At 35.3% G+C, this 24338-nt stretch overlaps 1 protein-coding gene across 4 annotated transcripts in view; it reads right to left on the bottom strand.

Annotated features, from left to right (window-relative positions):
- Positions 1-24338, bottom strand: part of PUDP (pseudouridine 5'-phosphatase) — a 77666-nt gene that overhangs the window by 52185 nt on the left and 1143 nt on the right. For 3 of the 4 annotated variants that reach the window (XM_085550926.1, XM_015848975.3, XM_085550935.1), the window contains exon 2: positions 473-691. In XM_085550926.1, coding sequence (XP_085407052.1) covers positions 473-691 — 219 coding nt within the window. Of the gene's footprint in view, positions 1-472; positions 692-2448; positions 2594-24338 lie in introns of all 4 variants that reach the window. The other variant, XM_085550941.1, reaches the window with a different exon arrangement.

Genomic DNA, 24338 nt, shown 5'->3' with positions numbered 1-24338 from the left:
CTCAGAAATCCTCATTTTCCACTGTTACACAGCTGACTCAGATGTCAAGCTATGGCTTAAATGTTCTAATTAGGACAACAAACAACCACACATGGACAAATACATTTGCCTGTACACCAGAAAGTATACTTGCTCTTAAAATTGGACCAGAGAAGAATGACTTATTGTGTTACACAGTTGCCAGCAACTATTCTAAAGAATCCTTAGTTTACAAAACCGAATTTGGGCATATTTATATTGCTTTTTACTTCCGCTATTAAAACACATAAAAAGCTGCTGTTCAAGTAAATATGAAAAACAAAACAAAACAAAACAAAAAACACATCAGTACTTTTAACAGGTAAATGTCTTCCACATGTAAGTAATGGATTTTAATATAACCTGCAAAAGAATAAAAGATGAAACTGAAACTACTTTTGTTAGCTTTTACCTAATTCCACAAACAGTTTATAAATACTAAAGAGAAGCATACCTGGCATCAATTCAGCTGTATGGTATAACTGCTCCTGCTTCACTTTACATTCATTTATTAACTCTTCTTTGGTTATTGGAAGATCTAGAGCATCTCGAACAATCTGTGCTCCTTCTAGTGCTCTTTTGCCCATTACTAATGCTTTTATGTCCCAAGTAAAGGTCTTTCCAAAGCGCCCACATATCTCTTCAAACACCAATGTATAGATACGTTCAGAATCTGCAAAAAAAAAAAAAAAAACAAAACAACAAACACAAAGAAACAGAAAAAGAAACAACAATTGATTACAAATACATGCAGCCAGTTGACCTACCAGTCTTCACAAATAGGATACTGTAATTGATCACACAGCAGTCTTCCAGGAATAAGAAAGTATATTGTCTCACCAAGAGGAAGTCAGACTTCTAAGATCACCTCAGAGATACGTAGGTCTTTCATGCTGTCGCTTTTGTATTCAGAAAAGGTTACTGAGGTTTACAACAAAGAACTATCTAGACCTGATCTTCCATCAATTTTCTTTTCCAATGGCACTTTACATTACAAATTAGCAAGCAGCAACTCAATTAAAATGCTGTATTTATTCCTTGAATGGGAAAGAAGGGAAGGAAATCGGGTACTTGGGAATGTCATTACATATTCCATGTAAATGGAGGGGAAAAAAAAATTAATTATTTAAGAGTGTCTTTGAACAGAAGCTTCAGAGTACTTTCAAAAGACACTACAGTCATTATTAAAGTGCTGCTGGCACCTCTGCATTTACATGTCATTACTCAAGCAGAACACACCTACTTGGATTTCTTGGATTTCCAAGGGAGTTCTGGCAAGAGTAAACCTTCAGGCTGAGTTTTGCCAGAGAAAAGTGTTTATAGTTTCAATTTTTTTAATTTTTTTTTTATTATAATTAATTTTTTTAAAATATCAGCATACAATCCTTCCTGTCTTCTCCATATCATAAAGCACTGAAGAAGGTCAATAACGTTTAATTTGACACCAAACAGAGGAAGAAAAGTCCTCTCAGCTCTTGATTTCATTTTTGCAAAGAACCTGAATGGTAGTATTTCTACTAGACTGTTTATGAATTGTGTCCTTTGAATCAAAGCTACTATTGTTAACCATTCTTTAATTTTCTTCACACATTTTTTTTTTATTTTTTTTAATTTTTTTTAACCTTCTGTACCTCTAAAGGCCTACTATCACTTCAGCAGTAAAAGACAAAAGTAATGAAAGAAATTAGCTGCATTTATGAAATTTATTTAGAGAGACCATGGACTTCTCTTATCACCATATCTTTTGTTATGCAAAAGTATTTTTATAGGGAAAATAAAATACTGGAATTATTCATGAGCACCTTGCCTTACTTTCTGAATATTTAGGATGTAAGCAACAGTATTTGAATGGTAAGATTTAATAGAGGTACTATGAAAAAGACAGACTGAAGACAGAAAAGCAGAGCCTATGGCTACAGTATACAGTGACCTTCCTCTGCAGTCTGACAAATGCTTACTGTTCAACCTAGTAATCTACTTGTCCCAAGATCAGCAGATGGTTCTGATCTGAAATCAAATGAGAAACATTACTGCACCTACATAATTGTGTGACCACACAACAGTGCAGAAGACACGCACTGTTGCCCGCCAGAACAATCCCCTTCATCTTTCCTTTCAGTAACCAGAAAAGACACTGAGCAATAAGAAAAACTAGACAACCAATACACCTGTCTGCACTGTTTAACAGGGTAGCAACCTGTTTACCCATTTTTTGCACAAATATGAGAGAAAAATATTAAGAGCTCATGTACAACTGCTTACAAATACTTCTCAGCCAATCATACTTAATGCGAAAACATTAGGAGTAGCCTAGGAAGTCATAAAAGACACACCAAATGTATCACACCACCATTCTGAATCAGAAGAAACACAAGCAATTTGGCATTAAAAAGCAATAAGCTGGCTAGCACCAGGAAGAAAAAGACAAACCTTGTTTGCTTTACACTGCCAGGTAGTACTCCCAGCAAGCTGAGAAGATGAGTTAAGAACAAAATGCTTCAATTTTCACAGTTCTTTCCTTCTATTTCTCAGATGCATTGATTTTTCTTGTACATCTCATATTCAACTGCTGACCCTAAGTTGAAAATTGAAGCTGAAAAGTAATCCTCATCTTATTAAGCAATACACAGCAAACTAAGCAGAAATAAAACAAAGCAAGGAATTAAAAACCTAGTTGCAGAACATGATATTTTTTTCCCTATCTGTACAATCATCTCATTAATCTGTTTGAAAATGAATGACTCAACTGTATAGCAACTCCATTTAATAGCCTCCTGCATTTAAATATCACATGCTATACTTCAGAACAAAATCTTCCCTTCTTAAATAAATGCTTAGTAAAATTACAGACTAAAACAAATGTTAGACAATCAGAATCTTGCAGACGAAAGAGCACATACAAACAACCTTGTGTCAAATCTATTAAAATACTTAATTATGCTACTTGCACTGTGTTGGAACTTAGTTCTCTTGAGGCCAAGAAAAAAATAATATGTATAAAAAACGGACAAACTCTGGTCAATATACAAATGATCATTAAACATATTTAATTTACATATGAATAGTCTCACTCATGCTTAAAACAATATATACTTAAATAGGAAGAATATCAGAAAACAATCTGTCCTTCCCTTTCTGTATTTTACTTGCACAAACAGACACGAGCCAATACATAGCACAGAAAAATATCTGGGAAAAAAAAAGTTACACTTCTCCCACACACACATACACTGCATAATCAATCAACACGCACTATAATCATAACCTAGAGTCAGACTTCAAATAGAAGATCATGAGTCATTCAGTCCTTAGAGGAAGATGTTGGTGGAGGCATCCTTGGCCACTGGACAGCACAGGCTTTGCTCTCTAGCAGCAGTTCCATCTTAAGTCCCACTTAGGGCTTGGATCTGACTTTAAAACACTAGGCAGTGCTCCATGTATTTTCGCATTTCCCTGTTCAAAGACAGGAGTCACCACATCCTAGTGACACGGCAGCTTAATCCAGTGATTTGAGTCCCCCACACCTGAGTCTTGCTATCACTAATGTCATTATCATTCCGACAGTGGGTGACCCCACTACTCTGCAACCCAAGAAGAGAACAAGAAGGGGACAGAGGTGTAAATTAACAGTCTACTTTCACAGTATGGATATTTGCCTTACTGCTAGCTAACCATACCACTGCGGGTCAGGAGGAGGAGAGACCAGTCACACATGGAAGGTAGGGTAAGTTTTCCCCCAGTTGTAACAGGAAATAGTCCACTGCAGCTGATTTACTGAAGTCAAGGAACCATAATTTCAAACTACTGTAACTCTTCAAAAAGAAATCTAATCCACACAGATAAAAACATCAACAAAATAAAATGGCTATAAGGAAATGGATGTTCAATTCAAGAGCTTAAATATAGGCTTCTAGTGGTATCTTAATACGTCCAAGACATCCATACAGCCAAAATTAAAAAGAATCTGGATGAGACTCACACCAGACTGCAAGAGCAGCTGGAGTTTTAGCCAGATCTGTACAGTATTCCAAATTGTGATAAATACATATGTTTATGAAAGTGAATTTTACTCCAGCTGCTAGCTCACATCAGGAATATTTATCAAGAACACAGCAAGACATGCTTAGCTGTGGTCTGTTGGGGAAAAAAAAAAAAAGGAAAAAGAAAAAGGAATAAGAAAAAGGAATAAGAAAAAGAAAGAAAAAGAAAAGGAAAAGGAAAAGGAAAAGGAAAAGGAAAAGGAAAAGGAAAAGGAAAAGGAAAAGGAAAAGGAAAAGGAAAAGGAAAAGGAAAAGGAAAAGGAAAAGGAAAAGGAAAAGGAAAAAGAAAGAAAGAAAGATTTCTCAGCCCCTGAAATCAGCAGTACTTCAGCTTTATTGTCTTCTGATTTTCAAAATATTCTTAATATGTCCAAGTCATCCCTCGGTGCATCTTTTACACAAACATCATCAGCATGTTCACCACATGTTCACTAACCACAGTTCACCGTGAATGAGTGACATGCATTGCCCAGCCACATATCATCTTGCAGGCATTCTTATAGCAATTGTTCTACACAAAAAGCACAGACATCCCCACTGATGCCGTTTACAGTGTGTGAAAGCCAATCATAACATATACAAATCAAGTGACAAGAATAACATAGGCTCCAGATTGGTCAGCTAGAGATTTAGCAAAAAAATTATGCTGGCATACATTCAGAAAAGTCCATAGGTCACTTAGCATCAGACCGCAGTGGAAAACATGGGTGTATGAGCTGTTCAAATCACTGCAGGATCAGAATTAGAAGTGCAGAACTACCGAGGTTAAGGGTACAGTAGTCATCGATTTTGTATCTAAACCTCAGCTTTACTATTGCTTACTTATACAAGACAGCTTAAGACAGATTGATTACTTATACAAGACAGCTTAAGACAGAAGATTATGACTTTGTGAATGAATAAGGAACTCGTTATTTATTTATTTTTTTATAACTTCTGAATTTATGCAAATAATTTCATTATAATTCTAAAATAATCTCTAGTTTATCAAGGAAATATTGTTAGTATAAGTTTATACAGGTTCATCTTAGCCATTGGTTTTGAGTTTGAATAACTTGTCTCACAATGTTCCTTCAAACCCCAGAGGATATGCAACAATGTATGAACTCATACAAATATTCATTTATGGCACAAAATCTAATTATAAGCCATAATATAATTACAGAAGTGGAAGTGTTTACTATGCTTTTTGCAACTTGGTGACAATTAGCACAGTATCAAGCACTAACTTACACATCTGTGCGGCTGCAGAAATGATGGGGGAAATGAGCATTCAAAAAAGTACGTGAGACTGTTCTTCTAGTAATAGAAATAATAAAGGCATATTTATATTTTCTGCCATTTCTGAATATAAGGTAGCACAAGCCTTGTTGTGGTTTTCTTTTGTGTTGTTTTTTTCTCCGATTATATCAACACAAGTGGGAAAGAACACTGGATATAAATGTATTACAGGCAAAACCAAAATAGTGCCAGATTTCCCAAAAAAAAGACTAACTTTGTCAAGTCTTGTCTATTATCACATGCAAAACTTAATCAATAGTCCTCCGGGCTTCACACCCACCTACACTGACATGCAAAATCATGAATTCACAGTCCTTTTCCCTCTCCAGCCTATGAAAGATACAGCTGATCAGCTCACTAATTGTTGAGTTGTGCCAAGTCTACGAGACTCAGGTGCGCAGTTGCTGCAGCGCCGCATAAAAGCCAGGGAACAAAAGTCTCTTATTAAGGCTCTCAAGTTGCACCAGGGTAAGTTTAGGTTGGATATCAGGAAAAAACTTTTTTACAGAAAGGGTTCTTAAGCAACCCTTATTTAGGCTCCCTAGAGAGGTGGTTGAGTCACCATCCCTGGATGTGTTTAAAAAACATTTGGATAAGGTGCTCAGGCACATGATGTAGCAGAGGGTTGTTAGAGTAGTATGTTTAGATTGTGGTTGGACTTGATGATCTTTAGGGTTTTTCCAACCTGTGTGATTCTATGATTCTAGTGAGAGTCATCATCAAGCCCACTGCTCTGCAGTATGTCTCCCCACAAGTAGTACATGTGCTTTGCTTGTTTGATCACAAAGTTGGACCAGTCCTTGAAAAGTCCATATAACCGTGGATGTGAATATGAAACAGAGACACACCACATTTTCAAATGGTATGTGGACTGTCACAGAGTTTATGAAATGCCACTGCTGAGATGAAATTTATATAAGCATCCACAGACCCTGCAAGGTCCTATTGGTGCTTTTCAAAAACAGGAAAAAAGAACAGGAAACCAAAAGCCCATGAACAACAAACTTAGAATAGAATAAGGCATTCTCTTAAACCAAAAAGTAAAAAATGCAAGATACTATCCACAAAAAGTTTATAAATTACAGTTCCACCCGCCCACCCCCCCCACCAAAAAAAAAAAAAAAAGACTAAAGTGGCAGATTAGTAAAACATAAAAAAAATTCAACAGCATTATATCAACAGTCACTAAAGTAGCAATAGTCTATTCTACTGAATAAACATGGTGTATAATTAATTCTCCATTCTTTTTCTATCATTTACCATTTCTTTCAGATGGAATCTGAACCTAAAAGGGATCAGATTCCACAGACAAAAACAGCATAAACAAATGCAAAAACCATCAAGTGACTACACAACTGACACTGGAACAAGTCTCAGATTGCCAAACTGAGCTCAAACTACCCAGAACCACTGAAGAATTGGACATGGAAGTTCCTAAGATAGCTAAACAGCCATTAAATGGGGAAATACTAATTAAGATTTTTGTTTTTAAATAATCTTTAGTAGACAACAGTCTTATAATGTCTTGCAGTTCCCTCCCAACACCTTTCCATTCATCCTTGTTTAAAAATGCAAGACTACAGCTATTTGTGATGGTTAAAGGCTAAGAAAACAGCAGTTTAACAGCTAGCCTCAAAATCACTTACAGCAGTTTAGCAAGAGTGTGGATAAGAAACTCAGGCAACAGAAATTGCTTTCTGCAAAATAGCCTAGCAGTTACAGCACTAGTCCAGAAAATGAGATTCAACTTTTCAATCTATCCTTAGGATCTAAGCCTACTTCTCTAACATCTCAAGAGATTTTTGTTATATACAATGTACGTATATAATACACACACAAACCGATGTGGGTGAGGGAGAGGTGTTTTAAAGGCATCAGCTGCCTTTTGAGCAATAAAACTTAGATGAGTGATAGCCAGTGAATTCACATCAACCTGGAGCCTGTTGATTTAAGGGCACAAAGGGTTGTAGGTTGAAACACCTTATCAAAGAGGGCCTCCTAAGGATTGAAGGAACAAGAATGTTCTATTCTTTGCTATATCATTCCCCCCTGTTGCTTCCAAATGAACTTGCTTATGAAAAAAATGAAACCTAAATTTGTCACCATACAGAGGCAATCATTTCAGTCACTGTCACAGAAGGAAATAAACACCACTTCTATGTGTGCTCAATCAAACAATTTGAGCCATGTCTCAATTTCAAGGCATGGGGTGTTGATGTCCACAGTCAAGGAGGCTGAATCCAAATGCAGTCTGGCTCATGGAATCAGTCAAATGAAACTCTACTACAGGATTCAAGTCTTATAACTTTGGACTGATCTACTTTCTTAAGTAGTAATAAGTTTATCTTACTGCTACTTAAAGCTTAAGGTAGGTAAAACCTATATTAAAATAACCAGCAAGCACTAAGTAACAGCTGCTTCAGAATCATAAGGAGCAGTTTATTCAGTAAACCATTTTACATAACGGATAAACAGTAATTTCTGAAAGATAAAGAAAATATAATGACTATAATTGCTGAAAATTAAAATTACTGCTCCGATTTGAGCAATGATTTGCAAATCATTATATTTTTGATTAGCACTTAGAACAAAATCATTGAAATGATCCATTATTCATTTTAGTAGAGAGCAGGAAGTCTGTTTTGGAGCTTTAATTTTTTGCAAATCTATTTCTTATGTTGCACTGGAATATTAATAGAAGTACACTCCAAGATATACCAGTATGCTACACAGTGATTAATTCGTTAAGTCCAAGGAAACACACTGCTACTGGCTAACTCAGTTAAAGCATTATCAGTCTATTTGTCCTTCTCTGATACGATACATCTTACCACAAGTTCAACTTACCAGTAACAGGAGTAAAAGGAAAGTAAGTTTAGTATCCAAAAAATAATAGCTGCATAGAACTGTGCCCAAAGAAGCATCACACCTTTGCCCCCCACTTCCCTCCCCGGGGATTATACTACTGGAAGAACTCTACTTCAGACAACATATATGACAAAATTAAAAACAATTTAAAACTTCACTTATTAAGTATCAATTATGTGACAACACCTAATTAGTTTAAAAGTAGAAAAGCCATCAATGCATAGAAAATATTCAGTATGCTCTCAGGCATTCATGAAGGTCCTTAAGCATTAAAAGACAACCATGAAAACACATTTCACACAGTGCTGACATCTGCATGTTAGGGCTAAACCCACAGCTAGCAGAGGTATGGATTTTTAAGATGTATGTGTCAAGTCACAGTTATACTCTCATTAGCATATGAACAACTACAACATGGCAACAGTATTATACAAGGACTACTCTCACTCAGAAGAGCAATCACTAGCTCCTGGAAGAACAGCTTATACTACCTTCACAGCCTTTCACCAAGTGGGTTTATCTTCTTGATTCGATGCTGACAACACATGACCATAGTATTGTCTTTAGGAATGCAAAACAAGATTTTAAGTGTTACTTTGAAGTGAGAAGCACCAAGGCACCTGGATAAAACTATCATGCAAGGCAGATGAAAGAAAAAGGGTTGCTATGTTACTGACGTGAACAGAAGAAAAAAAGAAAAGAAAAAAAATCTCCTTAATTAAGACACACTTTCTCTAGGAAAAACTATAATATAACCTTCTGTGAACAAATATCCCTGAAATGTTTTGCTTAACACATAATCTGAAGCAGAAAACAATGTTAAAAGCAGTCTGAAGGAGAGGGGAAAAGAGTCAGAAAACTTTACTCCCCCCTACAGGAAAATAATAATAATAATAATTTAAAAAAAAAAAAAAAAAAGCATTAATCTTCAGCACACCACATTCTCTCCAAATCCCAATTTCCTTATTATCAGGAAGGTTTTGCTTGCCCAGGATAAGTACATATACATAAAGATCTAGGTGACTTGGGAATTCAACATGTTTGAATGTGTTATGTATTTCTAAATCACTCACTGGAAAACTGCCCCAAAAGCCAATTTCCTAAATAGTGGAAACACTTCAAAAGACAAAGTGACTTTAATAGAAAAGAAAAATATTCTTCCAGTGTAGCCTTGAACAATGTTCTAAACTTAATTGCAGCAATGTGTCAAAAATATACTGCCATAAGGGATGTGTAAAGAACTATAGATTAATAAAGCTAATCTCTTCCTTCTGCTCAAGAGCATCTAAAAACTTGAAGTAAACCAGCTGATAAAGTAATTTCTCTGTGGTGGCAATATTTAAGAAGAGAAAACCAAGCATCATCAGTGTGCTTGATTTTCCAAGGGAGCACTTTGATCTTGGCTGGCTACCTACAGTCTAGGGGAAAGTTTGAGAAATACTGCAAGACACAACCACATTATCTCTCTAAAAACAGTCTGCTAAGAACACCTAACCTTAGCCAGAAGCAGTAATAAAATAAATAAATAAATAAATGTACATATATGCAAATCATGTGGTGTGACAGAGGAAACTGAAAATTACATTTCATGAGCTGAAATCACTGTTTGTCTGAAAATCATAGTAGAAACCTCAAAATTATTCTACAAGTACCAGTTTAAGGTACTTCTAACACCACATAAGTGTGGGATTTTACCCAGACAAGCCAGAGGGCTCTCTGAAACTGTATAATTACAATCACTGTCTCCTACATGGGAGGCTGAGGATTGGAGTTCAGGCCATTAACACAGCAATCTTACATGATGACAGCAAGTGCTTTCCCTGTTTCTTTTCTCCAGATGCAGGTTAAACAAGAGGAGTATCTTAATAGAATACAAGGACAGCAGGCAGCCTACAGCAGAACCATGCAAAGTTAAACAGTGGAGTGTCATGACTGTTCTTTTATCAACTTAATGTTGTTTGTTCATTTCCTAACACAACAAATAGAAATACAGAACTACCAGAGACTTCAATTTGTTTTAGACTATAATGAGGTGCTTTATAATTTACATGAAGTAAAAACTGATACTTGGACAAAAATAGCTTTTAACAGCTAAGTCTTACTGAGCCTACTGGTAGATGCTTTCATGATACTGAGCTTTCTGAACTCAAAGACTACCTGCTCCCCAGCCAACCCTGTGTGCTTACGATACTTTGAATCACATGAACTTTTCCAGCACTCAGGAAACGCAGCCCTTCTGCTACTCAACTGCATTCGAACAGCCTCAGACTTCTTTTGTAGGAATATTCCTCAGTAAATTGCCACCTGTAGAACTCAGTGTGCAATAACAATCATTTAATAAATTTTATTTTCTTCATGAATATTCACACAATAATTCTCAGGACAGCCCATGGCCTGCTACTAAAGTGCTGTTTAGTTTTCTTTCCAATACAATTTGAAATTATGCGGAAAGTCTTAGACTGCATATATGATGAAGTCTGAATAGTGATACTAGTAAATACTGACAATAACCATACTGAATACATTACTCCTTTTTAAGTGAAAAAAAAAAAAAATAAAATTGTTTTGATCTTGCTTTCAATTGTGAAAATTGTGCACTAGGTTATATGGTCTGTCCATGAACACTACCTCCCATCATACATAGTCACTACTTAATACAGAAGATGCAGCCTGACTTGGAAGACTTAACAACAAATGTAAGGCATGCTTTATAGCTCCTGTAAGATATGGAGGATACGTTTCAAAATTAAATATCTAATACGAGTTAGCTGTGAAATGGATTAAAACCAGCTCAGTCTGAAGCCACTTCAGGGATCTTCACCAGGGGGGGAGGTGCTGGGGGGGAAAGGGAAACATCAATATACCACTGTTGCACACAAAAATAATTCTATTTTAGCAGGCATGCCTTTAGAGAAACTTGAAATTTGACATGCATCAAGTACCAAAATAAGGATGTACTGGACCAGTCTCTACTTGCACATGAAATTTTAGATTTTAAACCTTTTCTAGAGTGGCATTTCCTAGCAGAGAGAATATGACTGAGAACTGACTCTCATTTGATGTCCAGTTTTTGCATAAAAAGGAGCCAGCATTATAACATTTTATGGCACATCATAACCATAAAGTAGCATAAGGCCTTCAAATATTAAAAGTCATTTAACCTAACTTCTTCCAGCTTGTTTAAAACATTGCAAAAATAACAGTAACATGGATGTTTATTAAAAATAAATAAATAAAAACCATATAAAAATCATGCACATTGCAATCCTGAAAGAATACGATGATTACAAAAGGTTGCAGACGGAGAACCTCGCTAGCACCCTGGTGAACCCAATTCACATGAGGGCTATAGGAAAAATACGAAGCTGGAAGAAGATGCTCTGACAGCTGCTATTGAGGTTATATTTTCAGCTATCTCAGAGGGGAGAGGTTAAATCTTATTTTAGTGGGGAATGGTTCTGGGCATAATGGAAATGTTACATTATGACTGTGTTTTGAATGTGACAGCTTAGAGTTACAAAAAATGCTGCTGTGTATCCTACTAAATGAAATAAAAAATACGGGTTCAGATACACAAAGAATGCAAGAAACTGTGGTCCTCACTTCATTCTTCCATGCAATTAATGTGCTAAAATAAAAGTGGATATTCTGTCATTCCTTTTTCAATCTCTCTTTTTTTCTACCTCAGTTCTGTGAACAAAGGTCAGAGTTTTTTGTGGGTTTTTTTGTTTGTTTGTTTGTTTGTTTGGGTTTTTTTTTTAATTAACAGGCAGCTTCACTCTCCTGTGGTTTATCTTTAATAAGCCTGATGTAGGAGTTACGTCACTGGGGTGTTCTTTGTGCTACTGCAACAACACTTGCAGAACGCAGGCTGGCAAAGCATGAGCTCAATAAATACGTGAATAGCATTTCCAAAAGTAGCCTCATTTTCCTTCCTTCTAATAAACAAAACTAAAGGAAAACAAACAAACAAACAAAAACAGGAAAATATCCAGAAGTCTTTCTCTCGCTACTCAAAATTAGCAACAAATATCCTGAATCAATTAAGGTTGGTACAAGAAAGAAACAATCAAATTCACTGTTTCTAAATATAAATACCTCAAATAAGGTAGGCATTTCCAATTCCATAGTAACTAACCTGAAATTAGATTTACAAAAAAAAAAAGAATTCTTTGCTCCATAGCAACAATTGCTATCACTTTGCTTCTTTGCTTGCAAAGGAACAAATTGTGCCTGAAGTGCAGTGCAGGGAGCTTCACACCTAGGAAGTGGTGAGAAGTTTAAGGAAATATGGAAACAAATTAATCTGATGAGCGCCTGAAAAGGCACGGGATAAAATAACAGCTAGAAATCATTAATATAAGAATGACCTATAAAACTTGATTCCATTCTGTTCTAAAGAGATGATGCTTTTATCTTTCAATTCTAATGGTAACAAATCTCTGTAGTTTACTATTACAATAAATCTCAGATGCTCAACAATGATTATTCCACTAGCCTTCTCTGTCTTACTTGGAAGTAGTTTTCAGACAATATTGCCATAAAACAGTTTTCCAGTCACATTATATTTTCTTATTAGAATACAAAGCAGTTCCAATGAAGACCTCGTGTCTACTATTCCAAGTCTGACATCTGCAGATGTGTAAAATATGATTTAAACAGAACAAAATTATCAGGATATAGATTTACTATACATCAGCTATTCAGCTACTCAGAGCACAGGAAGACTGCTTTGATGAAATAGGAGGAAAGAAAATGTAGGATCCAGTCCAGAAAGTGTACTGGAGATATTTTTTACTTTTTAAAAATACAATTCTTTTGAGACATACTTAAAAATAAGGTTGAACCACTCGCTAAATACAATTTCTTGAACATACATATGTAATATAAAGCAGAAGCTAACAATTTCAGTCTGCAATACACTGTAAGAACTACAAGTTAGGTAAACAACCTCTACTGAAGAGTACTCGGAGGAAAAAAAAAATGCATTCTGACAATCTCTACATATAAAACTGAAATAGCTGGGTCAAAGAGGAAAATTTGTTTCAGCCCCATGAAAGCTACAAGGAGAGAGTAAGAGTAAAAGAAAATGTCAAGCTATCTCATGTTATGACTACAATACTAGAAATTGACATGGATAAATACTGGAATAAATTCCATGGTTTTGATGTAAATCTTAAGAGTATGGATTCCCCCCCCAACCCCCCCATCAATAGAAAATTGATTAGATTATACAGATTTTTCTCAATTAACTGCAGTAATGAGAGAAGAAGAAACACCAACACTCAATAGAAGCATCTTTCACAACTGTTCAGTGTTGGCAGGATGGGGCGAGGGGCAAATACTATATAGGAGGTGGATCTAACTAGTATAATGCAAAGAGGCACCAGGTACACAGATTCTGAAATGTAAAATCTTGGAGCAGTGACTAAGGAAAACCAAGGTGCATAACCCAGAACTACAGAATTCAATTTTATTATTAACTCTCATTTATGAAAAGAGATTACTTCAGGAAAGTTTTTGCACACTTTTATGGCATTTCTCATTGCAGTTTCAGCATTACTGAGAAGTCACTTGTTACCTTAATATATTTTTTGAATAAAACACATCCTCTCTTTCACATTCAAAAAACACATACTTCACTTTTTCCTTTTCTTCTACAGCATTACCAAGTGCACACACTAATAACTTGCTCTCTGTAACAGGTTCCAAAAGATGGACAAAGGAAAAGTTCACTAGCCATTAAGCATTGAAGTAGAAATTAGATATGTTGTAAAACTTTAGTGGATCAAGTATTTTCACTCCCCTGAGATATATTTCCTGTGAAATACTGCTTTTAATTTTTTTTAAAAAAATCAAAATTTATTGCACTGCTACACGCTCTTTGAAGCTCCATCTCCACTGAGCCAAAAAGCAAACTACTTTTTATTAGTCCAATATAATGCTATAGGGAGGGTTAATTCTTTGCATAAAGATCCATCACTTCATGTGGTGTAGTATTTCTGCAGCAATGCTCTTGTAGCAGAAGTTATGTCACTTAACAGTCATCCAAGGATCTACTTTGCCATCCTGAAGAGACAGGGAGGAAAAGGAAGTTCCTGTATGTAAATTACAAAACCATCCTTACTTATAAAAAAATAATAATAAAAAAAAACCTCTTGACCACATAGCAATTTCTTAAAATGAAATAGTATTGCATAATTCACCTTAAATCCACTGACTTCCACTGCTTCAGCCTTTCTGGTTCACTATAATATAAACCCATTTTTTTCATGAAACACACATTATCTTTAATTCATTCTTCTCCAAATATTAGTGCAATGCATTATTATTTCCCCTATATATGTTTCTGAATGTAAGTGACTAATGTCTAATTCATAACAATACATAAACTAAGAAAGACACTTCCTCTGATGACTAGTTTCTAATCAAACAGGGGCTTATAGTTTGCATATGTTACAGTCTACACCCACATGAATTGATAAAACAGAACACAATTTCAAAAACAGTGTCCAAAAAGATGCCCTGACATGAACGAGCAATTGGCAGCACACAGCCATGCTGTAAAAGAGAACCTGAATTAACTAATATTTATGCAGAGCAGATGATCACTGTTCAGGAGCAAACATTAATTGCTTGGCAGCAAACCCAGTCAGTTCAGCACCCACAAGCAAAGGACCAGCAAGTACCTTCAGAGAGCAAAGGTTTTACAAGGGCTATTGGAACTATTACATCAGGTCAGAGAATGAGTATTAATGAGCTGGGAGAACTAGACACTGTATCACACTGTACATATTTCACCGTGACAAAGGTCATGAATAAATTCCTATGAATGGTGGATAGAAAGACTAAGCTGACAAATAATAAAATGGGCTTTCTTTTCAGTTTTCTTGTGTTACCCACACAAGAAGAATCACTCACAAACACAGCAGACAGGGAAACAAGTAGCAGAAATAAAAGATAATATATGCAGTATTAAAGAGAGAATTCAAGGACTTATTTGATGACTTAAAAAACAGGAAATACTTCCTATGCCTTAAAAGGGAAGGAGGAATAAGATTATGTTTTTAAAACAAACTGTTACATGTAAGAACAGAAAAACCATACTTGGGAAAGGACAATGTCTACTTAAATAAAAATTATCCCAAATTACAGAATCAGATTTATTCCCAAACTACTATGGAAAATAGTGATACAAAAGGTATTAAAAATAATGATAAGCTGCAGAACAATGGAAGCATACACAAAGGCAGCAATTATCAACACTTCCAACAAGTATACAACCTTTCAAGAAATAAAATAAGAAGAAGAAAAATTGTTAGCCATAAAAATAAGCCACTTGAAACTGACAAACATTCTTCATCAGTTACTGAAGTAAGTAAAAAATTACATAAATAGGTAGCAGCCAAAAATATCCTAATAAAGGTCAGCAGTGATCTAAGAGTAGGAACATTATTATTATAATCATCATCATTAGGGTAGAGGGAAAGGAAAAAAAAAAAATCAAGGTCAGGAATTTCTGTTAGAATCATTATAAGATACAGAAACATTCTTGATTAAATGCATCTCAGTAGTGTTGTGAAAAAAAAAATATATATATATATATGTATATATATAACTGATCAAAACAGAGAGGTACAGAAACAGAGAACAAAATTAGCAACAAGTACTAGCAGTCTCCATACTACCCACAAAAAAAACCAACAACCTTGTTTTCTGCAATAAAAGAAACATACACCAGGCTTGAAAAGAGATGGAATTTAGCCTAATTGATTTTGTGTTTTTATTTAATATAGGTCCCCACTGTTAAAAGTACTATCATCTTGTAAGAATTAACGTCACCATTAACAATCTATCATCAATTAAAAAAAGGAAGAAAAAAAAAAAAGTCAAAAATCGTTACGAATAAACACCTCCAAAGAACTCTATCAGTACAAAAGCAAGTTTTCCAGATTAAGATTGCCTCTTGGGAAAAATAAACCAGCAGAACTCAAGAGCAGAATTTGACTGGTAAATTGCTCTACACAAATTAAAATGCCACTAAAAATTAGACTCCTGAGAATTCAATTAGTCAACTTAGAGAAAGTCCACATAAATGTATTGCAAATAGTCGAAATAAGAGCTGCAGACCCGAGCCCAAGATGGCATCCTGTGTAACTGCTGTCACAATGCAGAATAACAAAACCAAGTGTGTTGACATCATTTTTTTTTCTTCAACTAAAAAGGAAATTGGAGTGTTACTGAAAGGGAAAATTCTATCACCTTTTCTTTGTGCAAAATTATATTCCATTTATAGCATCTTATTATTTACATTCAAAGCAAAATAACTGAAACTTTATATACATAACAGTGTAGGTAGTTAACAAATATAAAACCTTATCACCTACAGACTCCAAAATCTGCACTAAGGCATGGAAAGAGAATAACTTTCATAAACAGTCAAACCACTCAGTGCTCTTTTAAAGTCACTAACCAGAACATTTAGATTCTCAGCACCTCCAAAACATACCTCCACACTTGATAAAGGCCCTCCAAAAGAACTGGATACGTGTCACATTATTAACACAAGAAATCTGAAATCTCTTGGGATTTAAATATTTAATATGTTGGGGGTTTTTGTTTGTTTGTTTGTTTTGTTTTTTCTTTTAAAACCAAATGCTTTGAGTCTGACATCTAAAATAAATAAGCACCAGAACAGCATTGAATTGGTGTGTAATTTATGTGTAATATTAAAATCAAGTCACGAGTCTTTCAGCTTGGGAGCACTGCACTCAATTCCTCAGGGAGAAAAGGAAGATCATTACTAATGCTGCTCAGTGCATTTTGATATGCAGTAACCATTACAGAAATGAAAAAAAAAAAAAACCTATTCAGCAAATGCTGGACTGAGTTCCAATTCTGGATAATTCTAGCCACAAACAACAGACAAAGGTGAATGGACAATCTACAAATCAATCATGGGAATTAAAAAAGTTAGAGTCTAGGATAGCACAGTTGTTATGCCTCTGCCAAAATTCTTGTGACAGTTAAATGAAAATGTTAGCTTTCAGATACATGACAAACATTTTCTGTTCTACTTATGGTTAGTTAATTCTCAATGAAGAGCTGTTTTATGCATCTTCATAAGTTGCTCGTGAACCATGTAAGAATTAACCTAACAATATCCTTAATTACACTGTCTTTGCAACAAGATACAAGTACAGAACACAGGGGTAATAGACTATCTTTGTTTCCTTCTTTGTTTCCCAAATTCAGGTGAAAACTGAGAAGGACAAGAAAGTAAGTTCAGGAAGCAGGAAATAGGCTTCCAAGATTGCCAATGTATAGCCCAAGAAGATTAATTTCTGCACTTATGCCATAATAGTGGACAGTCTAGAGAGGACTGATGTTTAGCTGAATTGGTGCTATTTGCTCTAGTTCAGAAGAAATAGGAAGCTGTTTTAACCTTCCATTCACACTTTAAAATAACAGACAGCATGCACATAAGCAAACTCCAACATGGAACAGTTTTCTTGTAATAGAGATCTCCTAGGCAACTTGTGCAGTGAAATGAAAGTGAGAGTAAACTTATGACTTCCAACCTTGTCACAATGGGCAGGTAACACTAGAAAGAAAGAAAAAATGCCAAAACTATTGTGGATCTCACAGCACTGAGATGAATTCAGCTGCAAGTTAATTTCAGCTATCCTACAGATCAGATTCCCTCTATGACTAGCAATGCATGAATTGCTAAGAAGTGGCACATGAGAATTCAAACAACTCCATGCTAATAAGATGGTGGCTGAAAAAAGAAAACTTCTGATTCTGGATGCCTAAAACAGTCCTTGCTCTTCTGCAAATGGTCAGAATACTGTGCGTAGGACACTATGATTTAAAGTGATAGTAATTGCATCTTGCAAAACTAGGTTGTTTAAGAAACAGTCCCTTGCATCTGCTGGAATACACTGTTTCACTGGCCAGGTTAATAATTTATGGAAGGCTGTGACTACTCCTAACAAAAAAATTAATAAAAATAAATATGTGATTAAATTTTGCATGCTAAAGTGTCAGGTTGCGCGCAAGTTAGTTTAATTTTAGCCCAGAAATATTTTTATAGCAGTTTTCCTAATTATCAGTCCGGATAGGTTAATATTATACACGTAGGTTGTTATATAAAACATAATTTCTAAATTAAAATATCTTCAGCTACCCAGATCAAAAGCAACATTTAATTCCATTTGTGTTCTGGTTTACCAAAATTTCAACCCAGTGACCTGCTGAAATGTTCTGCGATCTGTTTCATATTCCTGAATTTCTTTTCAGTGAATCTGGAGAGTCAAAGTGTGGTGTGGCAAGCTCCTCTCCACCACAGTTCAGGGCATAGTTTATGCTTGCAGTTGGGTCTCCCATCTTAGATGAGCCAAAGAGTTTCAAGACCCAAAGCATGGGAAAAGTTAATTTGTATTGGACTGTCAGTATCCACCGCATTCTGAGAAAAGTGGGAGAAAAAGAACCATGTGCAAAGATAAAAAAAACAACAAGGTTTAAGTCTAAAAATTTCTCTTCCCTATTTCAGTATGTTAGAGAAGCATTATCATGAAATGTTGATGAACAACTCAAATCTTCCTCCTATCTTTATTGTCTAATTTGTGCCTTTTGTTAGCTTTATTCTGAGCAAATGCTTACTTTTCACAATTTAAAGGGGGACAGCAGTTGGTCACTGGCAAGTACCATGCTAACCCTTCTAACTCTAAAGCATCTGCCCTCGTATCTCCCTCCCAATAACTGTAGTCCAAGAGAGCACCTCATCATTGCTGAAAACTTACGAGGAATCCATGGTTCAGAAGTTCTGATCACGACATAATGTTTGTTCTTATACATACCTACCCTATGAAGCACTGACCAGTGTACTAACTCTTAATTCTCTGTTTTTTGTTTTTTTTTTTAAACCCAACAAAATGAAACAATGACAACAAAAACAAAGTAAAAATAAATCTGCAGGATTCTACTAAAAAAACAATTCTGTAGCGAGCCTGTATCATTCACATTTAATCATAAAATACTGTGAAGTGTCATATCACACCACAAAGAAGCTTACTACATGAATTACTTCTTGCATAAGAATTCAATTTTTTTGTCAACAAACTTTATGATCTCATAAGAAAAGCAGGTTTTTTAGACAAAAGTTGGTGTCTATAGCACCTTGTTATTTAGATTTAATTATATCAACTCCCTTTAATTTTTTTCTGTCTCAGATCTATGATCAACTACTGTATCACAATAGATTAATCATCTGATTCACTATCCTGTAGTTAACAGCATGTCTGTGTCTGTATAGATTTATATGCATAAATATCTATATTCATTCCTTTTAGAAAGAAATGAATTATTTGTTAGTATTTTGCAGTCTGATGAAGCATGCCAAGTGTGTGTTTGTCACCAGATATTAACAGCCCAGTGATGCCTGTTTTCAGTTCTTTTAAAGCACACTACTTGATCCTAAGTACGTTACACTGTCTCACTTTAGTTATTTATTGTTTTTCTAAAGGACAACTGCAATGTATCTTCATGATTCAGTAAGAGTTACCTCATTTGTTTTTCCCAAAACAAACAAAATGGCATAGTCCTCTTTTGAATTGTCTTGTTAAATATATCATCCTACTATCACAGTGTTTTAGAAGCAAAAATAACATAATTCCTGTATATGAAGCACAGATTTTTATCCTTGTGTCTTTTTTTCCTTTCAGTAGTAGCTTCTGCATCAGACACAACCATATAGCTTTTGCTATTTCAATCATGAGTCATCCTGCAACATTTTGACAGTGCTAACTAAATCATGCTTATGCTTAAATGACTGTCTTGATTCTTTTTATTTATTACTGGAGCTTGTAGGATTTTGCCTATTGTGACTTGCTTATTTTTCCATCACTAACTACCCTGCACTTTTTCATGACTTTTTGCCACGTTTGTGCCATTAGTTCAGCAGTCTCCTGACTCTTCCATGAGCTGTCCCCCAAGCTGCAATTCACTTTGAACATAAACCCTACAAACTTCTTAGCTTTATTCTCCACACAGGAAGTGGGCCAACACTGGAAAGAAAAACATGAAAAACCTTCTTAAATGTATTAGCTAGGCAATAGTTTTATTTCCAACATCTGACTTTCTATGCTAACAAGGGAAAAAAAAAAAAAAAAAAAAAAGATTTTAAAAATCATTTTCCTCCTTCTACACCAAGTTCTGGGAAGTTCAATACATTCCAGCTACCCCACAATTGTCATTACAAGATCCTTCAGTACAATCAGAAGGTTTCTCATTCTGACAAGGTATATTTTTCTCATGTCTAGCTATCTAGCTCCCCTGTAACTCTTCATTCCACCTATCTTCTAGGTAGCAGTCACCTTAAAATTTCTGTCACTTTCATTTTTCAGTTAGCCACAATTCCATGCAGTGCCCTTTTGTCTCAGTGGAGTCCTTTACTGTAATGAACTCCAACAAAGCACACAGTTGGCTTTGAGAAATACCTAACACAATGTTATCATTTGGAGTCACCTGAAAGATGACACTTGGCACTGAAAAGTCTACAATTACATAATACAAATACTTGTAGCTCAAAAGATAACTTCAGAGAGATCCTTAGTCTTGTTGTATATAGATTTTTCTCTTTCTTCAGCAAAGGTTTTTTCAAAATACACTAAAATGCCAGTATCAGATCGTATGCAGCGCAACTATACTGAAAGTGTTCAATTTGGTACCAAAGATCTTCAACTAATGTTTTCTGTTCTGCTGATATTTTTATTTTAGCTAGCCAACCCTGCACAGCACGTACAGAAATTTAATAGCTTTGACTGTACTATGCATTAGCAGTAATCTTTTGTAGTAAAGGCATAAAGAAAAAGAAAAAAAAAATCCACTATGCAGATTTACTGTTAGAATTCAGACCCCTTTGTTATAGGAAAGCAAGCAGCAATTTCGAACTACAAAAGTGATTATTTAAAATAAATAAATAAAAATGTACAGCAGAATATCAGAAAGTAAAATGCAGTTATTCCCGTTCCTCTGGGGTTATATTATATAGCAAAGCAAGCACCACTTCTAAACTACATATGTAAATCTTGCTGCATATCTATAATCACAAAGGATATAACTCAACTATACTAGTACAGACACTGTCTACACTGTAACAGCTTATGCACTGCTGGTTTCAAAAATAAATAAATAAATAAAGAGCCTTTGATTAATTGTATCTACTTAGTAACAAGCTGTCTACTGGCACTGTTCACATATTTTATTTACTAAGTGACAGCACTGCTTTCCAGTGTTTTAATTTCCTGGCAACAGCAGCTGAAATGATGAACAAAAAAACGATTTCATCCAACAGCTCAAGGGGAAAGAGAAGGTAATCCAAAAAGACAAAACTGCAGACAAAAGGACCACATTGCTTGTAAGTGCTGAAAAAAAGGTGTAAAGTAACACTTCAAACAGTGATACAGGACTCTAAAACAACCAGGGACAGTTCAGGAACCAAAACATCCCTGCTGAAAGCAAACTGATGTATAAAGGTGGGACTCAAGGACAACTTAATCAGAGTCAATTATGTTAAAATGAGGGGGAGTTAAAGTCACAGAAGGTTAGATTCAGCAACATTAGTCCTTGTTTTAGCTTCATAAAGCATATAGATGCAGGTTCTACATCAGAACACTGGGATTGTTTCCAAAGTCAAATCGAGTGAGCACCTTAGACGTCATTTAATGCTCACAGTTACATGGATTTGTAAGTACTCTGCAAACCCTCCTATATTATACTTCAATCAGAAGCATATTTGAGCTGCAGAAAGCAGAACATTAGATCAGTTTTTAATTTGTCACTGTATATAAATCAATTAATTACAGAATCAGAGAAATTTTGGTGAAAACTTCCAAAAGCAGACATATATTTTCACATAGTACCTTGGAGTGAAAATGATTGCAATATTTAAAGACTCCGATTCTGAAAAGACTAACCAGTTATGAAAGCTCTTGAAAAAGTTGCAAAAATATAGTTTTAGATATCCATTACTGAAAACACAGTTTATCCATTTCAAAAGAAATAATTCATGCAGATGTCAGTGGCTTGCGGGGTCTCCTTCTCTGGAGATATTCAAAACCCACCCAGACGTGTTCCTGTGTGACCTATCTAGGTGTTCCTGCTCCAGAAGGGGGATCGGACTAGATGATTTTTGAGGTCCTTTCCAATCCCTGACATTCTGTGATTCTGTGGCTTACAGAAATACATAATCTCCTACAACATCTTCAGTAATTACTATGTAACGTGAATAATAATAATAATAATAGGAAAATTAAGGATTGGTATTTTATTTCTCACATACCCTACAACAGTATGTCCACTTGTCTCATTAAGAACATTCACAGTAGACAGGATAGGCGGAAAATATCTAAAAAGAAAATACCACGTGTACCCCTTATTTTATTCCTTCCCGCAAATTACTCAAAGTTTATTAAAGTACAAAGAACCTTACAGGATTATAGAACCACAGAATAGCTCGTATTGGAAAAGATCTTAAAGACAATCAAGTTCATCTGCAAGCACAACCTAACCATAACAACCAACCTAACTCTAACAAACCTCCACTAAATCACGTCCCTGATCACCACATCCAAATGGTGTTTAAACACATCCAGGGATGGTGACTCAACCACCTCCCTGGGGAGCCTATTCCAGTGTTTAACAACCCTTTCTGTTAAGAAGTTTTTCCTAATATCCAACCTAGACCTCCCCTGGCACAACTACAGGCCATTTCCCCTTGTCCTGTTATTTGTCATCAGTGAGAAAAGACAAACTTTACTCTCACTTCAAGCACCTTTCAGATATTTGAAGAGAGCAATAAGGTCTCCCCTCAGCCTCCTTGTCAGTAAGACTTCTCCATGTTAAGGAAGTCCAAGCAGTCTGCTGACTGCCTTCTGCCTTGTATGCATCATTCTAAAACAAACACATTCACTGAAAATTATCTTAAAGTTGTGATAGAACCTAGTCACATACTGCTCTAAACACAGCAAAAAGTATTTAGAGGCTGAAATGTACAACCTTTTCTGAAAGGAGGTTAATGTGAGAATCATCAGGGTGACATTCCATTATGTATCTGTACTGGAAGACACTGCAGAGTATTTTCAGTTTGACTTTATACACAATTATGGCTTTCGTCATAGCTGAAAGATTACTACAATAGAACACATTCTTTCTATGTAACTTTGTAAATGAAAGAAATTACATGCACAATGGAACATAAGAGTAACAAGGAGAACAAAAACATGAAACAATAAATACTTTAGCAGTGCATGATGCCACATTTTTATGGATAAAAATAAATTTTATCAGCATGCATAAACTCTTCATCCAGAAAATGACTGTTTACCTGGTGCTGTACTTTAAACAGGCAGATTTAATAACAGCAAGGAGTGGGTTTAAACCTTAAGTGCCTCAATCTTGGCAAACTTAGGCTGAGGACTATGAATTCTTTGTAATTTACTTTCCCAGCTTGAGGCACAGTTCACAATTTAGAACATTTTTAATGCTTCTTAAATGTATAAACCCCAGGATTCTGGAGAACTAAACATGATTCGGAATCTTCCTCCCCTCCCTGTGTGATATGTCACAGAAATGTAATTTCTAAATACAGACAGGATAGTATCTGTGAAAAAAAATAAAAAAGTCTTTAGATCTCAGAATATCGTTCAACGCTAACTTGTCTGTCCTTTAAATACTCGTACACAATAAGTTCATGTAAAACTGATATGGAATTCTTACACATTCATATCACCAGGCCTAATTGTTCACATTGCTTACGCAGACAGTCCCGCTCTGGTGAGTACTGCACAAAATTACACTAAAAAGTTTTCTGAAGCTTCTAGATAAGAATTGAATAAAAATAATTGCTTCTAGATAAAACAACAGACCCTCAGGCTATTAGGGATTCCAGTAGTTACACAGAAAATGAAACTGAAACAACTCATCTTAATCAGTGCTTTGCGCACTGTATTGAGACTGCAGATGGCGCAAACTGAAAGAAACCAAAGATTGCTTGTAGCTACTCCTCATAATAGAAGCAAACCTACTTTTCTTTTAAACAATAATATACTAATGACTTTGACTGTATTA

This window comes from Coturnix japonica, chromosome 1 (genome assembly GCF_054131305.1).
Source record: "Coturnix japonica strain WE chromosome 1, WE-NBRP24, whole genome shotgun sequence".
Lineage (NCBI taxonomy): Eukaryota > Metazoa > Chordata > Aves > Galliformes > Phasianidae > Coturnix > Coturnix japonica.
This window is presented reverse-complemented; position numbering and strand designations above follow the sequence as displayed.